The following is a 27,785-nucleotide window of genomic DNA, read 5'->3' on the forward strand; positions in this document are numbered from 1 at the left end:
TTAAAACTTTAATTTTCCATGAAAAGTGTATTTCATCCAGGTTTTTCAATAATAATTTCATACTTTGCGGGTTTCTTTCTCTCCTTCAAAGGCACATAAGGAAAAGAATAAATCATCAAAAGAAGCTTATGGTATTCAGACAGAAAACAAATAATATGGCTCCTAAAAATATATCTCAACCCAAAATGTACTGTTGCAATTAATTAAAACCAGGCTTATCTTGGGGATGGGTAACCTTCACCCCTAACCACAGTTACCTACAAGCTTCTACAAGAACACCAGCCACTTGAGCTGCCAGAAGAAAAATATAAATCCATCCTTGAAAAACATCACCCAGTGTCTGTGTTTGAACTGAACTTCAGCCACCAAGTTGGAGCACACCTTTAACCCATTTGCCTATCTCAAACTCTTGCCAGGAAGCCCCCATTCCAGCACCAGTACAGGTTTATCCTGGTGGCAGGGATCAGCAGGGCAGTGCCCCTCTGCACACTGCGGAAGAGCACTGCAATGCTCCCTCTAGCACTGGCCAGAACCAGCTGGGACAGAGAGTGACAGAAAGAGAGACTTTGCAAACATGCATACCCTGCCTGCCAGGAAAGCACCTCCATCCCCCTCCACCTCAAATACACACTCACCATCTGAAGCTTTTATTAAAAAATGGCAGGTTCTAAGTGCTGAATGGGATCTGAACCTAGATTGAAGGCTATGTCTTAGTCAAAGGGGCCTCTTGCTTTGGGGTCACACCAAACTGTGCCACCAGCTCAAGCATCTCCTCTGCATTTGCAGCTATCTTGCACAGCTCACACTGACAGATTTCCTTTCACTCCTTCTAGCACAGTTCTAACACAGTTTTGCTGCTCTTCTTGAGCAGGTGTCCCACAGGGTAATGCAGGAATGGGCAGGTTAAACAAAGAGCAATGTGAACCCGAGCAGGTGTCTCAGGTTTGTTTCATCAATACTCACAACTCAGACTCAGTTTTCATGAGCATTCCCAGCCCCTGTGTGTAGATAATAGCTGGGTTCCCAAGCACAGGTACCTCATGACTTGTGCCAGTACAAAATATACAGGGAAGAAGTGCCTGCACAACAAACCTTGAATCTCCAGCTCTGTGAGCATCACAGGCAGGCAGCTGACAGAGCCTGCCTGGCACAGACCCAGCTGTGTCACCCCAGTGATGAGCCAGGCACAGCCCCTGTTGGTGCCTCAGCACAAACCCAGGATGTGCTCTGAACCCACCCATGAGATCAGTCACACCTGCATTCCTAAGGCACAATCTCTATCCCACCCACATCTCTGCTGTCCATCATGCACCTTATGGAAGGTCCTGGGGCACCAATTAGCTCCTTTTGTTCTAGACCTGACTGTACCACATCCAAATCACAGAAGAGAAAACCAATGTCCCTCCCACCTGAGCCACAGGAGCACCTGGCAAGGGGGGCTGGCCATATGTGGACATGGTAACACATCCCACCTCCTGGCAAACAGGAGCTCCTCAGGCACTGGCAAAACCATGCCAAGTTATTTCTGAGCATTTGCAGAATGCTTCCCAAGCTGACAGGTCTGGGTGGTGGGAGATTTCATTTTCAGGGCTGGCCAGGCTCTCGTTCAGGCTAACACTGTGCAGTCTAACAATAAGAAAATAAATCAACAGATCAAAGCAGGTTCCCAGCACCTCCATATTTCTTTTCTCACAGGCAGACAGGTCTGTTGCTGAACCTCCTGCTGGCACAGGAACCAGCAGAACAATATTCTGAGCTATGCTAAGATTTATACCTTAAAGAAAAAACTCAAGGCATTCCTCAGGGCAAAGTAACAGCTGGGTCAGAGGGAAAAGCAAAGCCTCAAAAGGCAGAAACCAGTGAAAGAGGACAGAGAAAAAATCCCAGCCCAGCAATCTGGAAATAGAGTCAGATCATGAGCATCAAACACTCAAACCAAAGGAAGACAGGAAACAAGCAGCTAGTTAACAAAAAGCATTAATACTGCCACATTCAGCCACTGTGTTTTCATCCAGATCAATTTGTTTCTCCCCAATGGCCAGCTTTGGGGCCGAGCTGCCACGGAGGCTCTGGGGGTAACCAGCTCCACTCAACAAGGCTGTCTGGAGTCTGAGCTGGTGTCTGGCATCGCTGGGGCCTCCTGGCAATAGGGACTTGGTGATTCTGTCTTCACCGGGAAGTTCCCTTGCCCAGGGAGCCCATTTTGCTTCAGAAATTGCTCTCAGTTTGTGTAGGAATGTCTGTGAACGTGTTCTGCTTCTAAACAGCAACAAATATTTCAAAAACATCAAAATCTCCTGGGAATCAGAGTCCAAACCCCTATTCAGATATCTGCAGAAACCTAAACTGCTAAATTATCATGTGTAGTGCTTCCGAAGCACCCTCTCCTGGGAAGTGATCTGCCAGAAATCCTGATTCATATTCAATGGATTTCCTTTCCTGGAGGGTGACAATGCAGGAACAATGAAATACTTTGGGCTTGAGCTTGTTCAAAACTGCAAATATACATGTGAGCCTACACAATGCCCAGCTTTGCTGTCCCTGGACTGAATACCATGTTATTTTAACCGAGAATCAAGGAATAGAGCTTGCCATAACCACGTTAGCAGAAAGGCATTTTCATTTTAAAATTCTAATCTCTCTTGCTGCTGGTGACTTCCTCACTCAAGGTCTTCATCTTTTTCACATCAGCATGGTCTTGTCACACCAATCCAGTAATCTATGAACCCATTCCATGTAAAATGAGCAGCGCAGGAGGGCATGTGTGAGCACACAGAGCTGGAAAGCCGTGCCAGGCAGCTGGAAATCCGTGCCACAAGCAGCTGGAAAGCCGTGCCACAAGCAGCTGGAAAGCCGTGCCACAAGCAGCAGAGCAGCTCCCTCTATGGGCCCTGAAATGGTTAAACACCTGCGCCTTCGGAACGAGCCCGCCCGGGGCGGGCGGCTGTGCCAGCACCCAGAGCCCCTCACGGCTTTGGGACCTGCTCCCCTCTAATGGGGGCAAACCCCAGAACCCGGCTTAGCCCCTCATGCTTCCATAGGATGTAAATTAAGCTGTGGGAGCCTCATAACCTCTGTTTCTGCTCCAGGTGATGGTGCCAGTTCATGGCAATGCTGACAAGACATAGGGATCTGGCTGTGCATCTCTGAACTTTTCTCCCTGAAAGCTGTACAAACTCTGCAGAGTGCCTCTTGGCCACAATTTTTGTGCAGGCAGGAAACAGCCTTTAGGGAGAAGCTGTCATGGACTCATGAACACATGCAGTTTGAGCTCTGCCCCAACACAGACAGACAAACATCCTCAAGGCCACCCCAAAGCAGGTAAATTCACCTGGAGACCTCACTCCCTTTCAAGTGAAATCAAGCTCAGCAACTCAGTTGGTTTTAATGACCAGGCAAGCATGGCCCCCTCCCACTACCTGATGGACACAGGTATCCTTCCTGGATTCTGTCCATTCCATCACAGCCATGATTCCCCAACAGCTTCTGTCACACCCTGCTCGAAGTTATTTTGGTCAAATGAAGGCAGCAGAGAGACAGGAGACCAAGAACCATCTGTCTCCACCCCTGCCAAGGCCTGCACCCCACAGGGCATACAGAAATGGGAACCAGGAAACAAAACCATAACCAGATAAAAGGATTTTGTGGTCTGATCCTAAATGATGAGACCCATAAATAACACAGGGGCACTATTTGACAGAAGCAGCCCTTTCTCCAGGTGCCTATGGAGTGACCCTAGTTAGCTCAACGTGCAAGGCAGCAATGCTGCCTTGGAAACCCAGCATTGCTTCAGCTGCCCTTTAAGAGCAGGAAATGGCAAGGTTCTGGGTAATGAAATCCAAGAATGCTTTTGTCAATTAATTATGGAGAAAGCTGAACTACACAAGCCCCATCTCACCCCCTTCATCATTTTTGCTGCTCAATATAACTTTAATTAATCTTTCCTTTGGCAATTTGAAGGAAGGGTGAGCACGCTGCAAACACCCACTGAGTATTAAATTGATTTTCTGTTTTATAGTCCTCTTTCCCTCCCTATTGGCCAAGATGTGATTTGTGCCCCTTCCCTTGGAGGCATTTTTTCCATGCTAATATAATCCAAAGCCCCAAGCAACAATAGCATCCAGAAAAGTAACACTTTGCACAGCCCATTGCTTCAGCACAGCCTCTGCCAGCACAGAGAAGATTCTCTCTTGCCCCCTTTTACCCCACGCCACAAAAATTCAAAGCAACCACCTCATTTCCATATCTTCATCATTTCTGCCTAAAAAATTGACAGTGTTTTTATCCTAAGTAACTAACAAATCAGGTCCCTGTGGTTTCCTGCTGCCATTTGTAGCTGTGCATCTCAATTACCCCAGCATTAATGGAAAGCCTGTTGTGCTGGCAAACACGACCTGCCGGCTGAGCTACCAGGCTGCTTTGGTACTGCAGGTATCTGGACCTAAAACCACAAGGGAGAAAAACAGCTCAGCTGAGGCCCCTAATAACTTGACTTGGTCCCTAATAATCCCACTTCAGGCTGTGGGACTGAAATCAGGATCTTTAGCAGCAAGCACGCCCCAGTCACCAAGGGCAGCCCAGCTGTGCAGCAATGGAACAAACTCTTTTCCTGGGACTTCTCCTCTGCCTTGTAGGGACCCAGGCCCTGACTATCACCAGTCAACCATTTAAGGATGAGAGCAGTCAGGGATTACCTTCTTACCCCAGCACACCTCAGGGACAGGCATGGAGACTGGCTGCCAGCAGTTTCTGTCTCAGGAATTCAGGCTCTTTTCCATCACCACTGGTTTTGGTACCATCAGTTAGGAGACCTTGACCTAAAATATTCCATGTCCCTTAGCAGCTGTCCCATAAGACTTTCTGAGCCTTATGGCCACCAGTTCCATTCTGCTGGGAGGAGACCCATCCAGGTCAGACCTTTTCCTCAGATAATTCCCACACCATCGGACTTGTCCTGGATTTATTCTTCAAAATTCAGACAAGAAACATAACTTCAGAGACGACGATAAAAATTTGAGACTAAAACTCTTCTAATTTCATTTAGAATGGTTCAGTGGCTAAGCACTGTCCCACTCACCCCCACCCCGAGCACATTTCATTTCAAATTGCATCATTTGGGGAGGGATGTTTTTTCCTTCACGTGGCCAGACACACACAGAGGTGTCAAAACCTCACTATTCTCAAGCACTGCAAGAGGGGAATGGGAGACCCCAAACAGGCAGAAAATTCCCTGTCACCTGCCCAGCCATGGAAGAAATTGGCTTATGGCAAAAATGAACAGAAGAGGAGCCATGAACCGAGCTGCATCCTCAAAAAAGGAAGGTGGCAAAGCAACCTCTGATTGGAGCAAACTTTAAGGCAGGCTGACAGTTTAGAACCACATGGTCCTGGATGAAAGGAGGCAGTTCATGATAGATCACATCTATTCAAGGGCCAGACAAGGAAAGCAAACACAGGCTCATTTTACTCATTGTTCTTTATCCACCAACACCAGGAGAGGAGTGCTGCAGCACCATTGGAAGAGAAAAAAGAAACAGACAGCAGGCAGGGAAGAAATGGGAGCTATTTATGGAGGATAGCTAATTTGAGCTGTTTACAGACTTTCCTCCTGAAAGCTCGGGGATGGGAGGGTGGGCAGGGAGGTGGTTTCAGCCATTAAAAATACAACGTGAGAAACCATTAATTTTCCATAGAAACAATGTCGTCACAGAAGCGAGACAAATCGAATCAGTCATGCAAATGTGCTGATGTTAAATTCTCAGGCCTGGGTGGGGAATTTGGGTTGCCAAAAACACCACAATGAAGAGATCAGAATGAGATTAGAAGCCAGAGTGGCTGCAGCACTGACAGCATGGTGGGGGCATGGGATGTAACCAAAGGCACCCCAGATTACAGAGGAGTTTGTGCCTTAAACCAGGCACAGGTGCCCCAGCAAAAAAAGACAAGAAAAAGTCATCCTGGCATGAGATCTCAGGAGCCAGGCAAATGCCACATTCCTACTCTGCAAACCAGAAAGGACCACAGCTTGCTCCAGGGAATGAAGGACTCAGAAACCCACAGGACTGGGGGCCACACAAGCTGCAAAGTCACAGCTAGAGCAAAAAGCAAGAGGTGATAGCAGAGGAAATGGGTGAGCACAGCCCAGTAAAGCACTAGGCAATTCCAGTTTTAGAGAGAACTGTCCCAAGTAAGCAGCAGCACTGTCCCAGGCACATGCTGAGCTGTGATAAAGTCTTAAACATTGCATTTATGTTGTGTTAACAAGGGGCAAAAAAAAAGTTTATTTCCCCTCTAATAAAACAGACAAAAAAAAAAAACCCTAAACAACCAACCAAAGGCCCTTTCTTCCCTCTTCTCTATAAAAATCAAACTTTCCAAATACTCCCTGGAAGGAGATGCTACATGTGAAAAATTACAGTGGCACTCTCAGCAGGAGGAGTGGAAACCACTCACCCTGGGCAGAGAACACAGCCCTTCCTTGCTGTCACCATCCTGGACTGGCCTCACCACAAACATTTAGAGGATAAAAATAACCTTGCAAAATGAAGTGTTGTACCCTCTGTAATACACAAAACATTCCAGAGTAACACCTGGGACAAGAATGCTTCCCAGAGAGTCCCACCACTGGCAAAAACAAAGAACCACATGAATAAAAAGAAACAAGAGGTCAAAACACATCACAAGAGGTGCTCTACCCAGGTTCATCCATCAGTCAAAGTATCAGTGTTTGTCCTCACAAACAGCTGCGTGGTTCACCTGTTCATTTTGAAGATGCATTGGTTTTACATTTGAAACCTTTGGTGCTACAGCCATGGGAACCCCTCCACACAAGCGCTGCTCCTGCTCATCAGGTGGCTGCTGGTGTCCACAAGCCCAGGAAAGGGATCAGCCCTCCAGCATCTGAGAAAGGGCACTCACATCACACTGTGCAGCTCAGCAAACCCCCTGCACCACCAACTTGCCCCAAAACAGACATTTACCAAGTAACTCACCTTGGGTACTGAAACCTGCCTCTAGTGCCATGGATTAAAGACATGGCTCCCCCAAGAGGGGACGGTCCTGGAAGGGTGCCCCAGATGGGTACTGTGCTGGAAGCTCAGTGTAACAGCACAAACTGCTCTTGGTTCAGAGAGATGCTTGGTTCTAGAACCTCTCAAGTGCCCCATGCCCCTCTGGCCACTCACTGTCCATTTTAAACTCCTACAAGAAGCCTGAAAAAAGAAAGGTGATTGCCTCATCATTTATACAGAATAAACAGGATCTCCTGCATCCCCTTCTGTGGCGAATGAGGCCCACCACCAGCCTGCTGAAATGCCTCTCTGGAGCTGCACCTGTGGGCACACAGCAGAGGATGGAGCCAGCCTGCTCTGGCAGGCACTCCTCCAGTCTGCTCTGCAATGGCAAGCACGGCAAATCTGGCAGCAGCACCCCCTCTATAAATACTGCACTGTGCAGACATGCCTTGCAGCACACAAAACCACATGCTGCCCTCACAGGAGAGGTCTGCATCCTGCCATGGCTTTCCTTCAGATGGCTCTGATGTCCCAGAATGTTCCCTGAGCCCTCCCCGTTTTGTGAATATCCCTGCCATAAATGTTCTGCTCTTGTATTTTGGTACTACTGTTCCACATCAGCTAAACTCAGCCACCCAAACATCTACAGCAACAATCACTGATTTCGCACTGACTCCCACCTTGGTCTATCCCATCACAGCTGGCATGCATAAAGTCAAAGTTCTCAATATTCAAGGGCATTTTTACAGTCACAGCCATGCAGAGTGCAGTGAGCATCGAGGACTGTGCAGCAACACAGCCCTGCCTCTGTACAGAGCTCCACACAGCTTCAGAGGCTGCTGCAGCTCCCCTTACAGAACATCAGCTTTGGGTGCCACTTCTCACCATACAAAACTGCTCTCAAGATTCACACCCAAAAGTCACAGCAGCCAGTTTTCTGTTTTGTTCAGCAAGACCTCATTACACTCTATTTACTAAGATTGCTCAGAAAGGTGTAGAACTGTGCTCTGACCACACCTTGGAGTTTTAAAGTAGGTTAGATAGACTGGCATACAAGTGAAAGATGCTATAGCAAGGAAGTCATGCACCTTGTCTTCTTCTGACACATCTGATCCTGCTCCAGCTATAAGCAGCCACAAAAGCAGTGAAAGGTTAAGTGTCATTACCTCCATTCACATTATTTATGCAGTAGGTACCCATAGGAAGTTGGTCTTTATTGATACATTCTTTAACATGCCAGTTCTGTTTCACTTCAAGCACTTAAGTACATCTGGGTGAGGACACGTTCTCACTTCCCAAGCAAGCCAGCTGCACCCTTCACTCGCTCAGACACCAGTGATGAAAGCCTGCTCAAGAACATGCATCTGTTTCACGCATGGCTCATATGGCTAATTTAAACACTTTCCATATGTTGCCAAAGAGCTGTGACCAAATGCCACTTGCAAATAAATTAGAAGATTGTCTGGCATCCACAGAGGAAAGTTTCATCTTGGAGCAACAGCTCCTTTGTTCCCAGGTCTGCCTGGGCATCCCCTGCCCCTTTCACAGTCAGATGTTGCTGACCAGTCCAAACACTGCCTCCTCCGGGGATCATGCCCCTGCAGCAACACACTTCACACATCAGGGTGGGCAGGCTTTGGAAAAGACCTGTGATGAACATCTCAACACGTGGAAATCATAGGAGGGTTTGAGTTGGAAAGAACCTGTAAAGGTCTAGTTTTAACCACGTGCAATGAATAGGGACACTCTGAACTAGATCTGGTTGCTCAGAGCCCCATCCCACCTGAGCTTGAGTGCCTTCAGGGATGGGGCAGCTGCCATCTCTTTGGACAATCTGTTCCAGTGTTACATTAACCTCTGTCAGGGTATCCTGCTCCTTGTTCCAGAAAAAGTTACTTACCCATAGAACAGCCATGACTTTTCCTCAGTCCTTATCCAGACATTTCCATTGGGCACCAGGCTGTAACTGCTGGAAATGTTCAATGTATAAATGAAGCTGCATATAAGCAATAATTCCATGTTTCCATATGTTGCTGTGATACTAGAAGCTACCATTTCACTTCTGAAGTAGACACAGTGGCTTTCCTCTCTATCCCAGCCTGCCAAGAGGTCACTTGCCATGTTACAGCTAGACCACATCAAACTAATGGTCTGTAGATGTGTAGTGGGAGGACTGTCAGTAAGGCCTTCACACAGGGTTACTGCTCTCCAAGAGGTAGATCCAGTCAGAAAGCATATAATAAATATCGCTGTTTGGAAACAGACAGGAAGCTAATAGAAGGATTTAAAAATTCAAAGGGGAAGGGAAACGGATGCCACTATTTTCCTTGTCAACAATGGCCCGTTGTACTTGCACCCAGGGAAGTGCAGTGCAGAGCCTGTGCCTTGCACAGTAAAATCCACATTGACTCTTCAGGCAGAGCTTACTGGAGCAGGCACCAAACAGGTGCCTCAAAGAGCCATCCAAAGACACACTTCTCAGCCTGTCCTGAAGAAGTGATTATTTTATGGTTACAGAACCCAGGACAGAGCTGGATGTCCCTGATCTCCACCTCAGTGCTCCACTATTAGACAGACCATCCACTGCAGACCAGCACCAATGTGCTGGAGCTCCCCTCCCTTTCTTGAGAGTGGAGGGTGTCCACTCCTTGGCACTTCACAGGCAGAAAGGGCAGTCAGACCAAGTGCAGTGTGAGATAATTGAGCTCCACTCTGCCTTGCACTGGGGGCTGTCTCCCAGTGCTCAAGGGACGGGGATCCATGCTCACCAAAGCTATCCTACTCCTACATCTAGTGGCCACCTTGCAGCATCTCCTCGCTCTTTGGGGAAGTTGTTGGGAACCACAGACACAGTTAACAGAAAATCTCCCTCAAATCTGATATTGGGTAAAGCACATGAAAAATTACTGATGCAATTGATTCGCATGGTTTCTGTCATTCAGAAATTCCTGCGCATCAAGGGGAGGTGTGGGATTTGCACATAACCGACCCAGACAGCTGCAGATTTCCATAGGCACTAAATGTCTGCAGGCAGAAGCCACTCCTCATGTAATCCCATTAAACAGCTGGAATGAATGAAAATGCTGTGCAATTCAGCATAATAGCAGCAGCCACTCCTGCTTCCTCCACCATTAGTGCAGGGTCCTCTCCAGTTCAGCCTCTTCCCATGGGTCCAAATTACAGGAGTTATTTCATGCCCTAAACTTTGCAGGAAGCCTGGAGCACATGTGAGCCTACAAGAATGGAAGACTGGTGTCAGAAAGTGCTCAGAACACATCCAGGCTCCTCATCAGAGTCTTCTTCACTTTTGGGGATATCACTGCAGAAAACAAGTCTTCTCATGAACAGAAATCAGTACACTGGAGATTGGAAATAGAATTAAAATCAACACACCACCATCTCCAAAGGCAACAAGGTGGAACTCACATAAAATATAATTGTTTGTAGATTGCAGGTCCAGATCAGAATCAGGCAGATCTCAGGTGAAAGCTGTTTGCCATTTAAAGGCCTTTCATGGCATCACTGTATCACACCACAGCAGATGTGAAGAGCCAGCATAGAAAGATAATGTTCAGCAATTTGAAGGAGGCATCATTAATCCTTCACCTCCTAGAGAAGGCCAGAGCTGAGCTCTGCTCCCTGAGGCATCCAGAAGAAGATGATATTCAACAAGGCTTACACTTCATGCATATGCAAATTTCCTCTACCTTTCACACTGTCATTAACTGTTAACTCATCCTCAGTGCTTTCCAGTCATATGTGATGGTCAATACATGAAATCTCCTGCAACCTCATGGAAACTGTAGGGTCTCAGGGAAGGTTAACTGCAGCCATGACTCTCCAAACAAGCAAGCAGAATGAGACAGGCACAACAGAAATACCAACAACTGTAGATGGTATGCAGCTTGCAGAATTGTTCATTTACTCTCCCAGAGGCAGCTGGGTTTATCTCTTTGTATCCCATTTTCCTTTCCAATCACTTGTTCCTCTGAACTTGCCTGTGCTACCAGGAGCATTGAGAGGACTGGAAAGTAAAAAACCTTGGGTTCTGAGTAAAAACCAGATCAGTCCCTCTTGGTACTCCATTCCTATAGCTCACTGATACTGGGAGAAGGAGGATGAGAAGGAAGACCATCTTCCTCAACAGCAGCCCAGCTTTAAATTGGAATAAAGCGGCCATGACTGCAGCATCAGTGGACATGGCTGGGCCAGAGAGCAGTTGTTGGACCCTTAGCCAGTGGGTGAGCTTCTGCCTCAGTGTGCCCACCTCTTGCTTTCCAGCTTTGTCCTGAATACAAAGCATCAGCCAGAGATACTCATCCCAGGTCTTCACAAACATTCATAAGCTTACATTGTAAATATTCAACTATGTAAAGATTTAAATCATAAACATTTCTGCTGGCCAACCCCCTCTGGAACACCTCAGCTGCACCCTGTGCATTAGCCCAGTCTTTGCCAAAGCTCTGCTCCCCACCTTGTGACAGCAAGTACTTGGCACTTTTGCAAGTGATCCATCTGCTCCTATGCCAAACACCCAGTAAAGCACAAGGCTAGCAAGGATTTTCTTTCATCCTTGCTCTGTGTGTACTGCCCTGACTCTGCAAGAGAAGAGAAAGGATGTCTGTCCAAACCAGTGCCCTCTGCCCCACCACTGGATCTATTCCTGAAGCAGTGCCATGCAATCACACAACTGGCAACTATCACAACATGTAGGGTAGGGCAGGAGGTATTAAAGCAAACTCCAATTTTGATCTTTCTCAGCTTTAATAAAATATCATTACGCAGACAAGTTGTTCCCTGACAAGCTGTTTTGTGCCCTCTGGATAGCAAAGTCTTGTGTCAGGAGTGTGCCTGTCTTTGAAGTGGGAGGCTGCAGTTTGACAAAGGCAGGGAGCAAAGGCGAGAGGGACCAGAGCTGCTGTGAGGCAGTTGCCAGAATTCAGCAGTGCCAGTACAGCCTCTGTGCTAGCCTTGCTTTGAGACAACGAAGCCCTTTTTTGGCTCAGGCTCTAAAAACACTCCCCAGCCACAGGCAGACTAGTCAGGGAAAATTCCAATCCCAAAACCAGCAAAGTAGCATCTAATTCCTGTCCCACAGCTTTAACACTGAGCATCAGCAGCAGGCAGGGTCGCCAGCCCGGCTGGGGAAAAAAAAAAAAAAAAAAAAAAAAAAAAAAAAGGAAGGCACCAAAATAGAAAGTGGCTCATTTACTGCTTGTCCTGGGTAAGAAAGAAGAGGTGGTGCTCAGGTGTTTGCTCCAGTGGCTGCTGGTTTTCAATCCCTCCTGCTCCTCCAGAAGATGCCAAGGACAGGGGATTAGCTCAGCAGGAGAGCCTGAGGAAGCAGCAGCAAACCCCTTTCTCTGCCACCATAAGCACAAAGGATGAGGACAGAGATTTGCCTCTGGCTCACCCTCAGAGCCAGCTCTGGATTAGTGGAAAGCAAAACGCAGGCACTTTCCAGAAGGGCTGCCCCCATCAAAAAACATTTCCATCCATTCTGCTATTCTAACAGCCTAGCAGCAGATCTGCTCCCCCTCCTGTCACTCACCCCTGGTCAGCCACATCAACACCCATCAAATGCCAGTGCTCCCTGCATGGCACACACCTTGCACAAGATAAAAAACACCATAAAGCAGCATGGCCTAACATGCTGTGTTCAAGCTGTGCTTTTCTTATTCCCCTCCAGATTTTGCACAGACCTGCAGTACTGTGGGGAGCAAACCTTCACACATCTAGGTGCAAGAGAGGACAGAGCTCTCTCACCATAGGACACTGAAGAGCTGAAAGCAGGCAAATCCACTGGCAAGAAGGGGCATTACCAGAGTCTAACAATCTGAGGATGTTGAGAAAAGTAGTATTCAAAGTAGCTCAGAAAACATAATTCCATTTCCAATGTAGCATATTCCTCAAACAAAGCAACTAACGTGTTGGTTAGGCAGGAGAAGCTCACAGTGTTCTTTAACACCAAAAGTGTCCCTGCTGCAGGACATGGCATACCTGTCACACAGGAACTGGGTGTCACTGGATGGGGAACCATTATTTCCATGGCTGGTGATGGCTTCACATGCCTGGCTTTGTTTCCCTGCCAGGTCTGACTGCACAGCAAAGATTACAAGTGTGCTACAATGGGAGAGAGAGCAAGGGAAAGGGGGAACACATCAGTTTATTTCTCTGGGCCAGTTGCTAATACACCCTGTTACCCCCACACACCTGATGATGAAAATCTGTCATGACTCATGTGAAACCTCATCTGCTCCACCAGTCCTACATAGAGGACAACCAGCCAAGTTTGGGGCAGAAAACCCAAGGAACCTCACAGATCTGAAGCAATAAATAAACCCCAAAATATTCCCCTGAAGAGGGAAGCCAATGCACTACACTAAATGCACTTGCTTCTGCCATCAGCAGGGAATACTGAGCATGAGCTGCCCAAAGGACTGGCACTGCCACTTCATGCTCTCCAGGTGCCAACAGAATGAGGACAGGCTGTGAACTTCCACAAGCTAGGAAGTGTCCCTATCCACTGCTCTTTAAAACTGCTCTTCCTGGGTCACCCCTGGCTCCTAAGTAGAATCCCAAAGCAGCTGAAAGCCAGTTATAAGCTTGCATGATCTGCTGCAGGGTGCTGCAGAGAGGCACTAAGCAGCTCCCACAAGGCGTGGAGCACAGCTGCCTGCTGCTGCCCTCAATGCTTCCCCTCCTTCTCCACAGTCAGTGCAATCTCAGACTTCTTAAAGAAAGGAATTTTCCTTCAACAGCAAAGGGTGAGCATTTTCTGCTAGTAAAACCAGCTGAGTTCCTCTGAATCTCCCCAAGACAGGAGCCAACACGTGGGAAGCTTTGGTGTAAAAGGAAACAAGGATGGAAACAGGTAGGCAACACTAACTAAAGCTCTGAGACACCAGATGCTCTGACTGCTTCACAGGTGAGCAAGAAAAGAGCACAGGGATGCTGCAGTTAAGCTCTGGCACTTTTTATTCCAGCAGGCTATGGTCACTAAAAGCTTACACAGGTTCAAAAGAAAGCAGGTGGAAGACAAAGCTACCCAACGACATTAAAGGCAATGAGCCATCCCTGGACAGGGATTGTGGAGTCTGCAGCAGCCAGGGATACTTCTGGATGCGCCACTCTGTCTTACCCTGCTTTTCTCCATCTCCTTTGGCATTTACTGCTGCCCCACTGAAACAGGTTACAGAGTTTGTTTTGAGGCAGATCAGTCATTCTTAAGTATTAACAGTACATTTCTAAGGGATCATTTTAGCTTTAGCAAAGCTCCAAATATAAAAGAACAGATTAATAAAGGCCTTGAAAAAGTATTTTCCAAGTGCCTTTCCATGCCTTTTGGCTCCCAACTAGCTTTAAAATTCTGGTCTGAACGGTCTTGGTGAAAAAGGATAATTTTCATAGAGTGTCTTTAGCAAAATGGCAGGATGCAATTATCTCTCTAGGGTGATACTCCTCTTAAAGAGAAGTCACAGTAAAACATGCGCTATGTTGGACACTGAATGACAGGGCAAATTTTGTAAGCAGAAAAGAATACCATGGTCACCAGGTGGGAAACTACTGAAGATGCAGAGCCACAGACCAGTCTTCATGGTTGGAAAGCCCCATTCCCACCACTTACAGTTTTATTCTAGCCCAGCTCAGAGAGCACTAACAGGCTGAATAATTCCTGCTGGCTCCAGAGCACCACAAATGGTTTCACAACTGGGAAGGTGGTCGAGGCAAAGACCTTGCTTTGAGGGTCCAACTTTCAGGCAGCAAGAGAGAGAAAGGGAAAATGCAAGGCTGAAATCAGCTCAGACATTCAGCTGGGCCCAAGCCTCCAGCAGTGGGATTTATTCAGAGCTTAAAGCATTTCTCTGGGACTCTTTGTCACAGGAGTGTAGGTACAAACAAACAGTAGCTGGGACAAAGGGAGGCAACACACATTTTATTAGTAAAAAGTTAATCGGCTTAAAGTGTGCAACTAAATAAGCAAAGCTTACATTAAAGTGACCCACCAATAAAAGATGCCATGGAAATAAAGTTATAGGAAATACAATATAGTCTCTATGTTCTTTTGTAATCCATCACGATAAATATTCATGATTCTGGGTTAATGGGGTATGCAGCTCTCAGCCACCACAATAGTTTTTTGTTTATTCTCAAGACCATGAACTTTGGAACCATGAACCTGAATTTCAGGACTCAGTATTCATGCATGTTAGCAAAATTCAGGGCAAGGCAGGGTGATGGAGACAAGGCCAGGACCTTGGCTTGTGACAACGTAACAGAGTTTGCTGCAGTTTTTGACAATGAGTAACAAGAGCCCCAGGATGCACAGAACTTCCTGTGGATCTGTCATCCCCCCTGCCTCCAGGCCAGCAAAAGGAGGAGAGAAGAGGCACAAGCCTGTCCCTCACTTCCAGTCCGTGGCTCATTCCAGTCTCCCTGCTCAGAAGACAATGGCAGCCTCAGACCAGCCCTCAAGGAGGCAGAAGCTGCTGGCACCACACAGCAGAGCCAAGCAAGGCCCACTCCTCACACAGGGGAAGGACAATCTGCACTCCCCTGAACACAACCCTTCGAGCCTTCAGCTGAGAGGGCACTTCTGCTATCTGAGAGCAGTCCTGAAGGAAGAGGACACCAAGCTCCAGTCCTGCATTCACCAGACAGAACACACCATTCCAAAGTGTGTTTTAAAGAGTCCCAAGCCTCCCCAGCCAGGCCCACATCCAGTTGTCCTCTGATGGTGCCGCCCTCTGCAGCATTACCAACCTTCCCTCCAACCTCCCTACTCCAACTTGCATTGATGTGGACACACTACAGAGCCCCTTTGGGGTTAGTGAAGGACATGTAGAAACTTAAATAAAACCAACAAAAAACCAACCACCACAGACTCAAAGTTCAAAGCCTTGAAAGCAATAAGAGGAAAACAATGTTTGATCAAAGGCATTTTAAGACATTTTATTTTGTTGTTGTTTTTTTCTCTCAGCTGCTTACAACTGAGGGAACTGGCTGGGAAGCAAACACTTTGCCCATGCCCTGTGTGGAATTTGGCACTGAATGGCACCCTTCTGAAACAGGGGACACCCCCAAGCCCAGATCCCACTCAGATCCAAGGAGAAACCTCTTCCCTGCACACTTCCCACTACCAACCTCTGTAACAACAAGCCTCTGGGACAAGCCCAAACCTGGCAGCTCCTTCCATTTCACCACAAAGCACCAGGATCCAGGCATTGCCACTGCCCAGGAGAACACAAAGAGCAGGCACAGGTGATGGCTTGAGGTCTCCATTTCATGCATGCTTGCAAACCCCATGGCAAATGAGTCACACCTCTGCCAAGAGATGAGAGACTGTACAATGGGCAAAGAGAGAAAAAGATGCTCTTTTCAACATCAAAACAAAAGAGGGAAGCCAGGAAGTTTTACTCCTCATGTCAACATCCTATTACCAACCAGCAGCTTGCCTTGACAACAAAGCTTTCCAAGAAAAGGCAGAGACGTGGGCACTTGAGCAGTGGCCTCAGGAGATCCCAGCTCTTTGCCAAAGAAACAGAAAAAAAAAACCTCCAAACCAGCATATCACGTATCTCCTTCCTACTGAAGCATGAAAAAAAGGAGAATATATGGCAGAAGAGGCCAACGAGGGGAAAAACAGAAATCAATGGGATCTAACAGAGCGTGACGGAAAATCACTTCCCTCATAAAAAGAGGTTACTTACCAGGTTAATAAATCTTTTCTGTTCTGTACTTAGACACCCAGGAAATGGAAGGGGTCACAGGAGCAGTGTGGGTGGGAATGAAATCCCTAGAACATGCTTTCAAGAACAATCAAAGGTTAGAGATTAAATCCAGACAGCAGTCAACTGCACAGCACATCAGCAGCATGGCACAGGCACCAGCTGCAGCTCAGTGTCACCAAGCACAACATCCTTCCACCATCAACAGCACAGCAAAACCCAGACTCCTCTTCCAGGGCAAAACCAGCCTGACAGGCCACCCCTGCCCCAAGGGTCAGCCCCACGAGCCAGAGCATCTCTGCCTGCTTGGGTCAGCAGTACCAGCACAGCCAAAACAAAATGGTCTCTGGGTCTCTGATGGGAGTAACTGCAATAGAACCATGAAAAGCAGATTCCAGAAATCACACTGTGCAAATCACATAGACAGCTCTTGGTCCTGTGGCCAAAACGTCTCAAAACTCACTTTTATATAAAGTTCTGTTCCTTACCTTTGTTGGAAATGCACAGGGGGAATAAAACCCAAAACAAAACAGAGAAGAATCTGGGCAATGGCAGGGTACAAGATCTGGTGATAACAGAAGGCTGAATTAGACCTGTGGAATATCAAACACATCTGAAGCCCTATGGCACAGCCACAAATAAAGCACAGAGCCTTGCTGCTTTATCACTCCTCTGCCCACATCTAGTTTGAGCTACTGACAACAAGGGACCCAAGGAATAGATCTACTTAGGTCCAAGGCACTCAGTGAGGGAAATGCAGGTGCAGAGTTCCATCTTTTTTCAATGCCACTGAACTTGTAGGTTACTATGCTGGGTGCCCCCACTGCCTGCAAGAATTATTTACCAATGGACATTTCTCAGTTTGGCCATCTTTACTCTGGTACAGCTCAAACACCTCTGCCAGGCCCCTGTAAAAGTTGCTCCTTGTTTACTACCCACAACCCAATTTTTGCAAGAGAGACATGGATAATGCAGCCAGAAATCCCCTTTGTTACTCATTTCAATGCAGTCTCAGGTTAGATTTTTGCACAGGATAGCTGTTCAAGTCAGAGTTCCATGTCACATCAGCTGCCTTCATGCCCAAGGAGCCACACCACAAGCTCCAAAGCAAACCTAACACTGGCATTTCTGTGAGCTTTGACTTTGCAAGCCTAGTGAGTTTAAGGATTTTTTAACCTGAGGAATTTCAAAGCAAAACCGATGCCTTACTGAGCCGATACCTTCATCACAGCCATGCTGCCAGCACACAGCAGCGTGGACAATCCCTCACAGCAGATGTCTGTCCCTGGAGCCGGGACAATCCCTTCTGTCAGGTACAGCCACTGTCAGTGGGAGACGGGCACAGTTTGTAATTACAACCGTCTCTTTCAAACCTTCTCTTTGAAATTAACAGCCTCCAGCAGATCCCACCTAAACTCGGCATGTAAAATGCCAAACAAGCCAGCCAATTTTGCCAAAGTTCTGAGCAAGTGGAAGTGCTGCTGATTAGGCACTGCTGTTTGCAGCAATGCTGAGTTCAGTCACACTGATGGAGGAGTGTGAGACTGGCAACACCCACGGTGACATGAAAAGGGGAGAAAGGCAATTCTCAGCACCCAGTACTGTACCAATCATCTCTTCTAACAAGGAGGCAGAGGGACCCTACTGTACTCCCAACAGCAACTCTCAGGAAGATAAGATAAAGCACTTAGCAGGCTTAAATCTCCATCTTGTATCATTGTGGTATGGTTTGCACTGTCAATAGCATTGAGGTTTGCGGATGGAAAATTAAACAGATGCTTTTTACTTGAGTGCTGACATTTACATGAACACAAAATGACTTGAGAGGACATGAATTTCCATTCAGGTCCAAAGTTGGGCTGATTCATGGACCAGCAGGAGCTGTGGGTCTCTATTTGTACCACTCAAACCAGAGGCTTGAGAAACCAGGATTTACCAGTTGCTGAGATTTCCTGGGGGCTTCCTTCTCAACATGCAATTAGAGATTTCTCTCCATTGCAAGCTAGGCTGACACAAACTGGCCAAGAAGGGGCAATCAGTCATTGAGAGTTGTTTAATAAAGAGCTTCCTTGCACATTTTAGCAGTTTCTATTGACAGGGAACCTTCCCGTTGAGGAAGTGCTAGAATGGGAACATCAAAGAATGCCTGGAGATCAGCATTTCTGGAAGCTCAGCTGCAACAAAGGAGAAAAAAAACCCCAAAACCAAACAAACCCAGAAGTCCTAGTAGCTGAATCAAAACAACAGCCAGTTTCTGCTTAGTCATCTATCTCTTCTGAGTACTGAAATCACATTTCAGCACTAGTTGAAAGTGGTTTTGTTACAGCTTAATACCTGCAATACTTGTGATGCAGCACAACGGAGTCATTCAGTGTCAGAGGTGCCTCCTCCCTGCCAAGCCTGCCCATCTCCAAGCAGCCCACAGACTGCCCTGGCAGCTCAGTGCCCCCCAGTGCCATCACTACCCTCTCAGCACAGACAGCTCTGCACTCTGGGTCACAGAAGGCAGCCCTGCATCCCCCCTGCTCCTCAAGGGAAGGGCAGCTGGGCAGAGCAGCCATTCCTTACAGCACACAGGCTGCTGCTCAGAGCTGGCTGGGCACAGCAGCAGCATCACAGCAGGGCTCTTCTGGGAGAACAAGCACAGGAGAACCTGCTGACCCCTGGGAGCCACTGCCAGGACGGGAGAGGAGATGATGGGAGAAGCCTGGGGGAGAGGGCATTGCAGAACACCTGGGGCAGGAAGCAGAGAAGGATCTGAGCAACTCTCCAGGCAGGATTTGGAGAAGGCTTCAGCAAGAGGGAGATGAGGGAACATCTGAAATGAATCTGTAGGAAACACTGAGGGAAGCAGGCAGAGAGCACAAAGGTCTCTGCAGTGAAGGCCGGGGAGAAAGGAAGGAAATGAAAGTGTCAGGGGAAGCAGGTTGGAATGTTTCAGACACACAGCACTGCCAATTTCCCAAGGAACAAGGCGTGAGCCTAAGCAGGCTGCAGTGGGTACCCACAGGCACACAGCTCTTCCCCAGGCTGGGCCAGAGGCCACTCACCTGGGAGACACCCACAGGCACAGTGTTAGCAGCAAGAAACAGGTGGGGCACCAGTAAATGCAGCAACTTCTTGTGTTAACCAGTGGCAACGCACACTGCACAGGTTAGAGCAGGAGGAGAACAAAATCTCCAAGCACAACTGCAGAGGTATAATGTAATTACACAAATGCAAAGTGCCTCCAACCAAAATCCCCGGCTTTGTGCACTTTTAAATCCTGGAAGACTTAAAGCACAGTTTCTAAATGCCTTTTTCTGGGACTCTGTGACTTTACTAATCTTATGCTACAGAACAGCTGAAGAACAAGCAGCGTTCCTTGATCCCACCTGTGCAGGCTGTGGTTGAGGGCAGACACCTGTGAACTGCACCCAGACTAGGAAGCTCAATAAAAGCTCTGGAGAAGTATCCATGACAACTGCAAGCACCTCTTCCCCACCCTACCAGGCTTTTTTAAGGGGGAAAATGTCCTCCGTCCTAAATTTGCCCATTTTTGTCCCGTCCATTGCTAAATCCCAACGTGTTGGTGTAGAACAGAGGATTACATCTACAGGCCAAGCAGATCCAACACACCCCAAGAAGTGCCAAAGATCGGGCATTATTTAGTCAGATCCCAAGAAGACAGGTAAACAATGGAAGGACTTCAGACCCAGATCTCAGGTTGCAGTGATCACAAGGTTTTGCTCTCCAGTTCCCCAGGCCATTGACTTCCCTACTGAGGAATCTCAGGTGCAATAAAAGGGTTGCTGGTTATTATTTCTTTAAGCCAGAGCCATTAGCTTGTGCTCAGCTAGGATTATAATCAAAGTCACCTTAAACCTTCCCTTTGAGGAGGAAACTTCTGCTGCAGCTCTACCTTGTTGCAAAACACTTACCCAGTGGCAAACAGCTGCATCACTGAGGACTGACCCCAGTAGTTTTCACCCACCTGCTTTCCGTTCTGTAAGTGCTGTCATCTCCCCAAAGCAGGTAAATTAAAGGCTGAGCAGTCTGGTCTCATTCTTTCCCAGACCACCCAAAAAGAGTCAATTTCCTCCTTGAGTATTTAACCCTTCCTGCAATGAACCAGGGGAAAAATGCAGAGGGAATGATTGCCAGTGAGAGCTCTCTCCTTCCTCAGTAGAAGTTTCCATCAGCTCAGCACTGAAGATTCCACAGACTGGGTCATGTCCCAGACCCTTCTCTCAAAGCCTTCCTATAAGCACTGGGAGCAAAAGAAGGAATTTCCCTTTTCTGGAAGGCCAAATACCTTCCAAAGCCAGGAGAGCGGGAGTCGGACCCAGCCCTGCCACCCCCAGGGACTGCCCTGGGTAAGCACATGGCTCCCACTCTCTTCTGCAACTCAGACCCCACACCAGAGCTCTGGTACCTTCACCACAGCTGCACTGCCACCTTCCACACAAGCCCAGAGGCTTCAAAGCTGTACAGAAAACCTGTAAGGTGGAAATGAGATCTTTTCATAGGATTCTGTGATTCCCAAGCAAAGGACAGGTTGGCACACACTGTGCCAGTCCTCCCACCACGGCCAAACTAAATGAGACCACTTGCAAGATTGCAGGAGAGCTCTTGTCAAGAAGTGAGTGGGCTGGATCCCTAGCACAGCCTGCAAAGAGCTTTCTGGTTGCCCTGCTAACATGGTGGGTCCACACTTCCAGCCAGGATAACAGCATCTGCATCCCACTCAAAACCCAAGCAACATTAAAATGACCCAGGCTGTACAGATGCTGTCTCCCCTTTCTCATTTGATTATCCCCTCAAGGCTTTCAGTTCCTAAGAGCAAATTCCTCAGCTGCCCACAGAAATGTCTGCACCTGACTTCAGATGTTTGCACCACAGCCCAAATGAAATGTGCAGTCTCCAGAACAAAAGGCACTGTGCCTTTACAGAGGAAGAGCTGTGAGGAACAGAACAACAATGAAGCACAATTTACAGCTCTCATGACAGCACTGGGAGTGAGAACTCTAAATACATGGGGCATTTAGAAGTTAGTGGATCAAATCAGCAAGTGGAGCAGGAACAAGGATTCACAGCAGCATCCTGTGATAGACAAGCAGCATCCACACTTGAAGGAGCCTTGGGTTGCAGGAAAAAATGATCTATCATTGCCAAACTGCTTCTCTAATAACTTTTCTAGTGATAAAGAAACAGGAGATACAGAATTGCTGCTCAGCTGATGCCCCTTCACACCTCTTGCCCCAGTTCTTCCCCTTTTGAGCTCATATCCTGAGAACTCCACAAAATCCATGGGAAATAGCACCTAGAAAGTGAATTATCTCCCTGCCAGAGCCCTGCTCTGTTTTGCAGCCTCCCCAGGCCAGGCTCTGCTCAGAGCACTGCAAGCAATGGCCCAGAGCAAAAGCCATGGAGAGATCCGAGTCTCATGGAAAGAAGCTGAGCTTGGATGCAAGGCTGATCTGTACCTACAGGCAGCTGCTCCTTGGTCCAGCTCTCCTCAGCCACACAAACACCCCTGAAGGACTCCTGAGACACAGGAGGCAGCAGGAGCTCAGGAGCACATGGCTGGGCAGGCAGCTCTGCCAATCCCTCATGCAGACACCTGCACTGAGGAACTGCCTTGGGCCTGGAGTCCAGCCTTGGCCAGCCTGGAGCCAGGACATGTCACACCAGGGTGAGCTGGGCAGGGCAGACAGAAACAGGATCCAGCACAGAACAGCCTCCCTGGAGGATGAACTATTGCACTTGCAGCTCACCAAAGGCAGGGAGTACCATGTTAGGAGCTGAAGTACCCAGGAATCAAGATGGTGAAACCAAACTGCAGCTTTTTCTGCCCACCTGGCGAGTGGAAAAGAGCCTCATGGCAGGTCTGAGCTGGAAGAAACAGATCATCAAGCCTGTAAACATCCAGAGGACAAATTATTCAGTGCCCAGCTCTCCCTCCCTATTTACACCCACCTCCCCTTGTTGACATAAGTTGGATTATCCCCAGAGGTCACTTTGAACCTCACAGATTCTGCTCTTCACCTCAAATTAAGGTTTGTACAAGCTTGCACCCAAATAACCACCAGAACAAATTTCAGGCTATTTAATTCCTTTGGTTCCAGTTTGTCTGAGGAGTCTCAGAAGGACATGCTTGTTTTGTTTAGAAGGCATCCACGGTTCCTCCTGCTGCCTGCCTGTCATACAGCCTCACTCACAGCACACTGGCCTGGGTGTCCTTAACTGCATCCTCTGAGCAGCAGATCCATCCAAAGCGCACGTGAGGCTCATGACAGTGTCCCATCTATTACAGAGCAGTTCTGGGCAGGAACCTTTGTACTGTCCCCTTTGAAAGGCTCCAGTGAGCTGCTACAACACTCAGCAAAATCCACCCCACAGAGCCAGCACTGCCACCTTCCCTGGCAGCTCAACCTGACAGTGCAGGGCTGCCTCAGCTGCCCCTGGATCAGCCGCTCAGGCAGCTCCTTGTTTCCTTCTGTCTTACAAAGAGGCAGGAGAGCAGTCCCATGAGGAAAAGAAAATCCTGGATGGTGAAGTTAAGAGTAGAGTTCTGGTCCATCATCTGAGCCCAGCATGTGCTGGCACCAGTAGCTCAGTGGTTGCAGTGCTCTGGGATGTTACTGCCCTGCACAGGAGATTATTACATCCTCCACTAATGCAACAGAGAGGAGCCTGTGCCAGGAGCATGTTTCCACTCCCAGTCCAGCAAAACAACCATGGACAGCCTGCACTCAACCTCAGGGCAAGAGCTGCAGGGGTGAGGAGCTGCCAAGCTTTACATTGTAACCTGCCCGATTAAAATCTATAACAGCTTCTGGGCCACAGCCATCAGCCCATAGGAAATTAGAAAAAATAAAAGAAGATAATAAATAAAAAGAAATAGGTAAAGCACTGTAGTTCTAGCAGCTTTGTAAATCATGCAAGAGAAGCAGCAGCTTGTCTTCACCGCAGGCTAAGAGCCTGCACACAATCTGCAGCCACAGGAGCGTGCACAGGAACCTGTGCCTGCAGCAGTGATGGAAGCATCACCACAAGTCTCACAAGTCTCTGTTTCCCCTTGCAAAACATACCAGACACCTGAGCACTTCACAGCAGCCACTGCCCTCTCCAGTCATGCTTCCTGACAGATCCCAACACTGTCCCACGAGTGGAGGAGCTCAGGCCTGAGGAACTTAAGGAGATTTGTCACTGCTGCAGTTCACCAGGGAACAGAGTGGGATACGCTTCCCATACAGGCATTCCCATACAGCCCAGACAGGCCCTATTAGACAGACAATCCTATTAATGGTGCCTTCACCTCATTTCACTAATAGAAATAGATCACTTATCACTCTCAGCTCAGCTAACCCTTTGAGAGGGTGTCTGCAGCAAGAGCACCTGCCCAGCTCCACAAGGTGCTGAGAGTCCAGGCCAGGAATAGGAAAAGGCTGTGAATGCAAGGCAGGGTCTAACACAGATCCTTGTGGTACATACCTTGTTTGGTTTGTCTTGGGGTAACTTTAAAAACTGGAACTATCCAGCACACAGAGAGGTACACAGCATGAAAGGAGTGTCCTGCTCTCTAAGTGCTCTGCACTTTAGGTGGACACAGCCACATGAACAGAAACTGGATCAGAGAGCCTGGAAATACAGCCAGCCAGGACACACTGAAAGAACCAGTCTCTTTCTTCTACAGAACACAAGAGTGAAACTTGAGAAAGCCAGAGATGGTGCTCACCAGAGCAGGAGGCTGCAGCACAGCAGAAGGCACAGTACTGCCCTCCACACATGCACACACTGGTGAGCAAGGCAAACTCAACTGCAGCCTCGGGTCAGGAAGCCAGAGCAGGGCTGGGCCAGCCCCCAGCACAGGCAGCTGCGTGCCAGCACCGCCAGAAACACCAGCCTGCCCCGGGAGGAAAAGGAACCACCTGTGTGACCTCCACAGGCCTCGTTCACTCCTCCCTTTCTATTGGGAAGAAGACATTGGAAAAGCATAAAAGGCAAACACTGAGAAGTCAGAAAATAAAGATAATTTCTGTGATTGATCCTGCCTGAATTGAATTAACAGGAATAACACACACAAAGTTTTTCTGACCACCACAAGAAGAGGTGCTGATGTAAATGAAGGGAGGCTGTCCTTGGCAATCCAGGGCTTTTTCTGTGTGCATGCAGAAGTGAGAGGGGGAGAACTTGGGAAATTAGGGGACTGCAGGAGGAAAAACTAAAAGGTCCTGCAATGAAGGCAGGCAAAGGGAAGGCTGCTGAAATACTTTTTCTCCCTTTTGTGCTGCAGGTTCCCTGTTAGATGTAAAAAAGTCAAAGTAAATGCTCTCTGTGTGGTCCTTAAAGGAGAATTCCTCATCCTCCATGTACTTGATCTGACATCAGCACCCGGCAGTCACAAGGGCAGCTGAGGCAACAGAGATGATGGTATAGTTTTGAGGAGAAAGCAAGGATAATACATTTTCAGATGGGAAGGCTGAAGCACTGTACCTGTAGCTCTCCAAGTCTAAACCATAGCTGCGTCACTCACAACTAGTTTCAGCAGCAAGAGAGATCAATTCATTACCATTTGGAAACAGACACAAATACAGTAAAGCATATTTGGGCTGGATCCCATATTCATTACAAAGAATTAACCTCCACACACACACCAAACTATATATCAAATGACAGATGACTTGCTGATCAAGGGAGTGTTTTGTGCAAAAAATACTCTCTGGAGAGGACTGAGCTGAATTTTGGAAGGAAACCCACCACACTCAGCCTACATACAAAGCCAGCTAAACTTGCTGTACCAGGCAGAGAAGCTCTGGAAGACATTACACTGACAGAGCTGGTCTATGTGAGCAGATACGGCTGCAAGCAGCGCAACAGCAGGCAGGAGAGAGCTGATAACAGGAGAAGCTATCACCGAGAGACACTGAGTAACAGCCAGGAGCACATTCAGGGCAAAGCCCCGACTCAAGAGAGCAAGAACACCACCCACAAAGAAACACCTTTTTTTTTTTTCAACTCCTACAGTATTAAGAAAACAGGACTTCACACAAAATTATCTGTAAATGTAACACAACTAACAAGGTATCAGTTGTCCATTTCTCAGCAGAGAAGCAATTCACAAGACTACAACATTCTCCAATAGCTAGAACCAAAACGAGTTACACTCACATCAAGAGAACCTCCTGGTTTTCCAAAAAGTAAATCTAAGTCCAAATTCTCTTTAAATTAAGGCAATGCAACATTAGGGACGATAGCAGCTCTTTCAGAACTCAGATTAAAAGCAACGAGCTCAGAACCAGCAGAGTGCAGTCTGTCAAGGGAACGAACAACTCCAAGAAAGGGACGGAGGGAGCAGCTGGAGGCTGCCGGGAGAGGATGTGCTGAGCGGCACCCAGGCAGCTGCGGAGTACCGGGCTGCCCCGGCGGGCCGGGCTGGGGGCGAGGCGGGGCGCGCCGGCTCCGCACCGCTCCGGGAGCCCCGCACCGCCCCGGGGCACGCACCGCAACTTCGGGCCGGACAGAGCTCGGGGCAAGTTCGAACAGCGGCCAAAAGGCAATGGAAATGCACAGAAAAAGCCAAAACGGTTGAGGGCGCGGGGGGAGAACCCCCCCACCCCAAAACGCGAAGCACGGGCGGGTTTCCCTGGCTTTGCAGAGGGAATCTCTCGCGGGAGGGAGCGGCACAGGTGGGGCAGCGGCGCGGGTCTGTGAGGCCATTTACAAAAACAGCCCGGCACAGCCTCCCACCGGGGTACAGCCCCCGGGCAGCGGGGCGCAGGCGGGAGGCAGCCGAACCCTCCCGCGGCGGCGGCCGGGGACAGCGGGGCAGCCCGCGGGCTCCGGGAAGGCACCGGGATGCCGCGGACGCTCCCGGCCGGCCCGGGGGGCTCCCGCCGCCAGGTGAGCCTGGGCACGGTTCGGCCGGGCGGAGCCGAGGCACCGCGGAGCGCCTCGCAGGGACACCTGTCCGCCGTCGCCGCGTTTCCAAACTTCTCCCAGAGTTGCAGCCAGCCCGCTTCCCTACCGGCTTTGCAAGGGTCGCGGTACTCCATCAGCTCCTCCGCCGTCTCCGGTTCCCCCAGCGTGAAGGAGGCTGCGGGTGCGCCCGAGCCCGCGGCAGGCAGCAGCAGCAGGGAGAGCAGCAGGCGGCGGAGCGGGGCGGCCCCGCGGCCCATGGCGGCGGAGCGGGCGGCGCGGCTGCCCGGGGTGCGGGCACTGCGCGCCCACAGCGGGCCCGCGGCCGCGGGGGGCGCCGCCGCTGCCACTCACCGCGCCAGCGGCCAATCAGCGCCGCGCCCGCGCCTCGGCCCCGCCCCCTCCCGCCGCGCTCGGAACCGGAGCCCGACGGCGGCGATAAGGCGCTCCAAACACCGGGAATTACTAATAGTGCCCTTAGATACTACTAGCGTTATCTCGTATTACTTTCCCTCAGGCGGTAACTTCAGGGGCAGCCAAAGAGAATTAGCCCGTCCGCCGCCGGGAGAATCAACGTTTCACGTGGCAGCCTTGTAACCCCCGTGTAAGTGGAGTTGTTACACCGTGGATGGAGAACGGTGGGGAAGAAAAAAAATCACTCCAAACTAAAGAATGGGAGAAATTAAGAAAGATAGGACTAATCATCAAGATGTGTCCTCTCACCTGCTTTTCACAGGCAATTAGGCTGTTACACTATTAATTTGGGCTTTGGGATAATCCATATACTACAAAGCCTGGGAAATCAGGAAGATGGATCACGTGCAAGATGCTCAATTGCTTCAAAATCTACACCTTGGTATCTGATCTAGTGGCTGTCGGAGCCTGTACAGTATCTTGGACAGCTCTAACAGCACAGCATGGGATCACTGGAAAACATCATACTTTTAGGGCTGCTGGCTTGTGATGGAGGTAGATCACACAGGCACGGTGACTCTGCACAGTGACAGGGAAAGGGCAGAGACCCAAAGCCCAGCCATCTCACTGGGTGCTGAATCATCTTACAGATAATCTCACAAAGGCCAGCCAGGGGGTTCCACGTGAATTCAACACTGCCTGGCACAGCCTCTGGGCTGGCAAGATGCTA

General features: G+C 48.8%; 1 protein-coding gene across 2 annotated transcripts in view; it reads right to left on the reverse strand.

Moving 5' to 3' along the window:
- Window positions 1-26,973, reverse strand: part of TLL2 (tolloid like 2) — an 82,205-nt gene extending 55,232 nt beyond the window's left edge. For both annotated transcript variants that reach the window (XM_014275749.3, XM_074544862.1), the window contains exon 1: window positions 26,751-26,973. In XM_014275749.3, the coding sequence (XP_014131224.3) occupies window positions 26,751-26,901 (151 nt within the window). In that variant the 5' untranslated portion in view covers window positions 26,902-26,973. The remainder of the gene's footprint in view (window positions 1-26,750) is intronic.
- Window positions 26,974-27,785: the final 812 nt, after the last annotated feature.

Source organism: Zonotrichia albicollis, chromosome 7 (assembly GCF_047830755.1).
Source record: "Zonotrichia albicollis isolate bZonAlb1 chromosome 7, bZonAlb1.hap1, whole genome shotgun sequence".
Lineage (NCBI taxonomy): Eukaryota > Metazoa > Chordata > Aves > Passeriformes > Passerellidae > Zonotrichia > Zonotrichia albicollis.